Here is a 7500-nt window from a genome sequence, read left to right as displayed (position 1 = left end):
CAAGTTAGCTTGTGCTAAATTGTATTCGCTGCAATGCTGAGAGTTTGGCCCGTGCTCAGACAGACAGGCTCAGATCAAGCCTAGATCCAGATCGTCAAGATTGTGCCCAACCCAGGGTTTTCAGCCTGTACACACATGGGCAGAATTGACCAAAGACAGTGCGATTAAACAATTCCATTATCATCCGCAGACAATCTCATTCTAGCAGGCCTCTCATGTTCATCAACACTGACAGCGCTCCAAAACACTGAGGACATCCTCCATGTCCCTGACCATCCTTCCCACTCTGTCCTCGTTTATCTCAAACCACTTTTCTCTGCCTCCTCTGTGACTCTATCTGTTAAAGCTCTCTCCTCCAACCTCTCAATTTTGTATCTCGTCTAGACATCTCATTTTATATTACCCGCTTCACTTGCATCTCAATGTTTTCTCTCTGTTTAAATGAAGCTGATGCAGCACCTGCGAGAGTCGGCCATACACTATTTAACTGGAGGAGGAAGGAGAGCCGTCTCACGTATGTGATATAGAGTAGATTTTTTTGGGACATTTTTTATTTAACCTTTATTTAACTAGGCAAGTCAGGAGATAAGGCTGAGCAGTGCTGGCTGAAGCCAAGCAAAAGTGAAATGATAGAGCCATGTGGTTGAGCACGGCAGGAGGCTTAATCCACAGTAATACGTCTGTAGATGAAGGAGGTGATAAGCCCAGCTAACTGACACTGAGATCCATACGGCTGCAGAGTCAGCCATCCTGGAAGCAACAGCAGAGTAGACTAAAGGAGGAATCCCACAACTACGTGGACAGAGCTTCTACTGTATCTAGGGTTGAGTCAGGCTAGTATTTAGTATTTACTAGATTCCCTATTATCTGCTGCCAAGACAAATGAACAATATAAAATCCACAATACCACAACATTATAATGTGTGTGGAGTGTGTGTGTGTGTGTGTGTGTGTGTGTGTGTGTGTGTGTGTGTGTGTGTGTGAAGAGTGTGTGTGTGTGTGTGTGTGTGTGTGTGTGTGTGTGTGTGTGTGTGTGTGTGTGTGTGTGTGTGTGTGTGTGTGTGTGTGTGTGTGTGTGTGTGTGTGTGTGTGTGTGTGAAGAGTGTGTGTGTGTGTGTGAGTGTGTGTGTGTCTTCACTGCCCACGTTGTGCCGTGAGGTGTTGTTGTATCTGTTTTTTTTAAATCTGATTTTACTTCTCATTTGTGTTACTTGATGTGGAATAGAGTTCCATGTAGTCATGGCTCTATGTAGTACTGTGCATTTCCCAGAGTCTGTTTTGGACTTGGGGACTGTGAAGATACCCCTGGTGATATGTCTTGTGGGCTACACTTGTTCATTTAGAAGACAAGACAATTCCACGCCGCTATTTTATTTTATGGTATGAAGAATAAAAATGAAGATAGATGAATAAAATAGAAAGGATATTTTCTCTAAATGCTTTGATGGAGTTCTATTCTGTGTTGAGCGGTTAACAAAGAAATGGGTACTCTTATATGCTTCATTTATGCAACTTTAGTTGTGATACAAATGTTGGGCTATATATTTAGATTTGTAATACATTCTAAGGCGGCATGATGCGACTCAAATGCTGATTTTTTTAAAGTAGCATGAAAGCCATGAGCTCTGCTTTGTTACTTGCACAGGCTGCACACACTTCATCAGTCTCTCATTCACAATTTGACAAGCACTTGATAATGCCTCAAATTTTCCAGCTGCATCCCCTTTGTGTGGCCGTAATGCCCCCTAAAAAAATCCATGCCTTTTGTGACCAGTGGCTGTTGTGCCCTTGGGCTGAATATAATAATTATAATTCTCTTCTCTCGGCTGCGTGCTGAATCACCTCACACTCACATGGCTCAAAGAACCTCTCACTCACATGACTCGAATCACCTGTCACTCACATGACTTGAATCACCTCTCACTCACATGGCTCGAAGAACCTCTCACTCACATGGCTCGAAGGAAGCACCTCTCACTCACATGACTCGAAGCACCTCTCACTCACATGACTCGAAGCACCTCTCACTCACATGACTCGAATCACCTCTCACTCACATGACTCGAAGCACCTCTCACTCACATGACTCGAATCACCTCTCACTCACATGATTCTCAGTCACGTGATCGGGTCTATCCCCCATAGTACAAAAGTTGACTTCCTCTGTTCTGTGCGATAAATAAATATTCCAAACATAATCTGGGACAGTTGTGGGATGTGATAGATCCAAAATTAATACTAGCATAAAAAAAACAGTTTTAAGCAATGAGGCTGATGCAACAGATCAGAACGGTTAGCTTAAAATGTTGATAAACTAATAGGCTATTTCTTCACAGCAATGCGCACACACAGAAGGCGCAAATGTTCCATTAGCAGGAAATCACCACAAATGCAATTATGCATGTAATACTTTTATTATAAAGGTGCATTTTTATGGTGAAAATGAGCTTCCCCAAACTTGAAAACACTCGCTCTGCGTATGTATGCCACTACACCCATTGTAAAGCGGATTCATGTGCTTAATATGAGTTATTTGGCCACCTTAGTTGTGATACAAACCTTATGAAAACATATAGTCTAGGCTACATGAATTGTGCAACTACAATTTGAAAAAGTCACAAAAAAAAGAATGCGTTGTTTCTTGCCCTAAACTGGGAATCATTCACAAGTGATAATATATCAATCACAAGTCATAGGCTAATATTGTCACCCATCACACTATTCTTAATTTAATCTTGTCTTTACATATACTAAATAATATATGTGTGAAATGTGTTTTAATTTAGAATGGACCACTATCATGCACCTGTATTGAACAGGGGCAGCGGGGGAAAAAATAGTGAATGAAGGATGCTTTTCCCGTGGTTTATTTTCATTTTCATTCATTTTAATTTACTCCTGTTTTAAAGAGAAGCAATTTGCTTAATATTACGAAGGTGGAGAAATAAATATAGTAAGTCTAGCCTATATAAAGCTGATGGGATCACTCTGTTATCTCATGCAATTGCATAGCCTGTAGAAATGTTGCTCAACATGAGCTCATGGGCTGTTTGATGAGATGTTCGAATACATTTGCATTGATGTCAGAGTGATTAGAGGGACAATAGAGTGCTGAGCACCAGGAAGTTAGCAAGTTTAAAAGGCTACTAATGTTCAGCATCAGAGCTTGGAGAAGCCTAGTTACTGTGACTAAATGGTCATGTGGAATTTGACTGCCGTCATGACTCGTGACCGCCAGCGTGGTGGTAATACGGTCACCGTAACAGCCCTAGTTCTGAGCTGTGTGTTAGCTGTTTGAACAGACCGTTTTGTGCTTTTAACATGTCAATACCTCTCACAAAGACAAGTAGTGATGGAGTCAATCTCTCCTCCACTTTGAGCCAAGAGAGATTGACATGCATTTTATTGATATTTTCCCTCAGTGTACATTTAAGGGCCAGCTGTGCTGCTCTGTTCTGGGCTTTTAGTTTCTGATATATTTACGACTAGATCATTACTTGCTACCCCTTCTGAAAGTGACTGCAGCTCTATATGAAGTGCGGCAATGATTTGACTTACTGTGGTCAAGCTGAGTAAATACTGTAAGTAAATGTAAACATTGTAAATCTTTATGGTGTATGTTATGGTAGAGAGGTTACCTGGGGGTATCTTTCCTGTTCTCCAGGCTGTCACAGAGCCCCTTAGACGGGGTCGACCTCCCGCTGCTGTCAGGGTCCTGGGAGGGGGGCATGGGGTAGGCCTGGTTAGGTAGGGGTGTACGACGGCCCTCTCCTCCCCCTCTCTGGGGCTTGATGGGGCCGCTCAGACCCGTCTCTGAGCTCCTCTTCATGGCCTGTAGCTGGGCCAGGGGCACAATGTCGCAGGCCTGGGGCCGGTGCCAAACCGTCTGCTGGCTGGCACTGTTGTAGTAGTAGAAGCGGTTGTTGTGGCTGTCAAACAGCTCCCACCACTGGTTGCCGTCGGACTGGCGCACAGCGGCGCCTGGGGGGGGCTCCCAACCACATTCCCCCGAGGCCAGGTTCACGTACATGCGCTCCTGCGAGCGCGGCTCCAAGATCTCCACCCAGTCACAGCTGGAGAGGAGAGAGGGGGAACATGGAAAATGTAGTTAAGATTTGAAGACTGTACTGTATATGACCACTGTATACTGAAAAATACAGTGCTTTCAAAACGTATTCACACCCCTTGACTTTTTCCACATTTTGTTGCGTTACAGCCTGAATTTAAAATGGATAAAAAATGTATTTTGTGTCACTGGCCTAGAAGCGGCAGGTAGCCTAGTGGTTAGAGCCTTGGGCCATTAAGTGCAAGGTTGCTAGATCGAATCCCCCGAGCTTGACAAGGTAAAAATCTGTCGTTCTGCCCCTGAGCAAGGCTTTTCCTAGGCTGTCATTGTAAATAAGAACTGACTTTAACTGACTTGCCTAGTTAAATAATTAAAAAAATACCCCAAAGTGGATTTATGTTTTTTGAAATGTTTACAAATTTATTAAAAATGAAAAGCTGAAATGTCTTGAGTTAACATGCATTCAACCCCTTTGTTTTGGCTAGCCTAAATAAGTTCAGGAGTAAAAATGTGCTTAGCAAGTCACATAAGTTGCGATGGACTCACTCTGTGTGTAATAATAGTGTTTAACATGACTTTTGAATGACTACCTCATCTCTGTACCCCACACATACAATTATCTGTAAGGTCCCTCAGTCGAGCAGTGAATTTCAAACGCTGGTTCAACCACAAAGACCAGGGAGGTTTTCCAATGTCTTGCAAAGAAGGGTATGGTGAAGTTATTAATTACACTTTGGATGGTGTATCAATACAGTGTAGTCACAATGTAGTCACTTCAAGGATACAGGCGTTCTTCCTAACTCAGTTGCCAGAGAGGAAGGAAACCACTCAGGGATTTCACAATGGGGCCAATGGTGACTTTAAAACAGTTACACAGTTTAATGGCTGTGGTGGGAGAAAACTGAGGAAGGATCAATGACATTGTAGTTAAACCACAATACTAACCTAAATGGTGGCGTGAAAAGAAGGAAGCCTGTACAGAATATAAAATACTCCAGAAAACTTGTTTGCAATAAGGCACTAAATTGAAACTGCAAAACATGTGGCCAAGAAATTAACTTATTATCCTGAATACAAAGTGTTATGTATGGGGCAATCTAACACAACACGTCATTGAGTACCACTCTTCATATTTCCAAGCATGGTGGTGGCTGCATCATGTTATTGGTATGCTTGTCATCGGTAAAGACTAGGGAGTTTTTTTTTTGATAAAAATAAATGGAATTGAGCTAAACACAGGCAAAATCCTAGAGGAAAACCTGGTTCAGTCTGCTTTCCACCAAACACTGGGAGATGAATTCACCTTTCAGCAGGACAATCTAAAACACAAGGCCAAATCTACAATGGAGTTGCTTACAGTACCAAGACGACAATGAATGTTTCTGAGCAAAGCTCAGGAGAGCAAAGCTCTTAGAGACTTACCTAGAAAGACTCACAGCTGTAATCGCTGCCAAAGGTGATTGATTCTAACATGTATTGACTCAGGGGTGTGAATATTTAAGTAAATTTGATTTCTGTATTTTATATTCTATACATTTGCAAACAATAAAATGTGGAATAAGTCAAGGTGTATGAATACTTTCTGAAGGCACTGTAGGTCAAAGCAGTATTTTTCTCCAACCTGGAAAATCAGTGATGATGTCAAATATTTTTGATCAGCTAAGTGAACACGGACCAAAGGGATTTGTCTTTGTGTATGAGTCTGGGCGTGTGTGAGTCTGGGCGTGTGTGAGTCTGGGCGTGTATGAGTGGGCGTGTATGAGTCTGGGCGTGTGTGAGTCTGGGCGTGTGTGAGTCTGGGCGTGTGTGAGTCTGGGCGTGTGTGAGTCTGGGCGTGTGTGAGTCTGGGCGTGTATGAGTCTGGGCGTGTATGAGTCTGGGCGTGTGTGAGTCTGGGCGTGTGTGAGTCTGGGCGTGTGTGAGTCTGGGCGTGTGTGAGTCTGGGCGTGTATGAGTCTGGGCGTGTATGAGTCTGGGCGTGTATGAGTCTGGGCGTGTGTGAGTCTGGGCGTGTGTGAGTCTGGGCGTGTGTGAGTCTGGGCGTGTATGAGTCTGGGCGTGTATGAGTCTGGCCGTGTATGAGTCTGGGCGTGTATGAGTCTGGGCGTGTGTGAGTCTGGGCGTGTGTGAGTCTGGGCGTGTGTGAGTCTGGGCGTGTATGAGTCTGGGCGTGTGTGAGTCTGGGCGTGTGTGAGTCTGGGCGTGTGTGAGTCTGGGCGTGTATGAGTCTGGGCGTGTACAGTATGGGCACATTTGTGTGTGTGTGAGGGCTTTCCGGTCCTAAACATACAACCATTCCACAGAGTAGCTGAGTCAGACCTGAGTTAGGTCGTTCTGTGGTAGTGTAACCAACAGGTGCAGCAGCTTTTAATCCCTACTAGTACTTAGCCAGGAGCTACTTCACTGAAACGACAGTATCCACAACTCCTGCCTCAGACAGTCACTCAGGCTGCCATACACATACACTCCCTGAAAAGTGAGAGCCGGTGAGAGTGACCCAGAATACAACAAAAATGACATCCACAGCTGGCTGAAGGATTGAAGTAAGTGGAGAAGGAAGGTGTGTTTAACGCCTTTCCCTGAGCCCTTGCTCTCCTGCTGACCATGGTTGGATGAGCTCCAGGGCTAACCTCCAGGCCAGAGAACCAGACCAAGCTGGGGCCATGGTCTACTACTCTCCCTAGGCTGGCTGGATGACAAAGAGGCCCGGGTCCTTATCTCCTCACGGAGAGGCCAAACAAAGAAGTCAGGCCAGGGAGTGGCATCTAACCCACTGGCCCACCTGGTGGGTGGGGGGGGGGGGGGGGGGGGGGGGTGAGAGAGAGAGAGGCAAAGCCTTGCTATTGAGCGACGCCGCCATAGGCACTTCCTAACCTACTGCCAAATATATGACCACATTAGAGACACACATTTCCCACACATCACACAGACCCACAGAGAATTTGAAAACAAATCCAACACTGATAAACTCCCATATCTGAAATACCGCAATGTGCATCACAGCACCAAGATTTGTGGCCTGTTGCCATGAGGAAAGGGCAACCAGTGGAGGACAAACAACGTAGTAAATACAAACAAGAGTTATCTGTTTCTCTGTATTTATCTCCTCCCACTATTCACACTACAACTATTTGCATATTGCTAAAACCCTGTACATGGGCTGATAATATAACACTTGACATGTCATTACCTTTTTGAGTGCAATGTTTACTGTTCATTTGATGATGCTGTTAATTCTCACTTTTGTTTCTTGTTTATTTCACGTGCTTTGGCAATGTAAACATACGTTTTCCACGCTAATGAAGCCCCTTTGAAATAAGACACAGAGAGAAATATAAACACACACACAAACACAGGATACTGTTGAGGACTGCGTTATGTATACCCGGGCACGGCTCTTGCTTAAACAGATCTACAGATATTACACAAGCTAG

The 7500-nt window shown here is 44.3% G+C and overlaps 1 protein-coding gene across 2 annotated transcripts in view; it reads right to left on the bottom strand.

Moving 5' to 3' along the window:
• The window catches only part of arhgap46b (Rho GTPase activating protein 46b), a 94917-nt gene that overhangs the window by 52582 nt on the left and 34835 nt on the right, over nucleotides 1-7500 (bottom strand). For both annotated transcript variants that reach the window (XM_021616045.3, XM_021616046.3), the window contains exon 2: nucleotides 3639-4073. In XM_021616045.3, the coding sequence (XP_021471720.3) occupies nucleotides 3639-4073 (435 nt within the window). The remainder of the gene's footprint in view (nucleotides 1-3638; nucleotides 4074-7500) is intronic.

The sequence above is a fragment of the Oncorhynchus mykiss genome, chromosome 9 (genome assembly GCF_057628025.1).
Source record: "Oncorhynchus mykiss isolate SJ-2025 chromosome 9, ASM5762802v1, whole genome shotgun sequence".
Lineage (NCBI taxonomy): Eukaryota > Metazoa > Chordata > Actinopteri > Salmoniformes > Salmonidae > Oncorhynchus > Oncorhynchus mykiss.
The sequence above is the reverse complement of the archived record's forward strand: the minus strand, read 5'-3'. Positions and strand labels throughout refer to the sequence as shown.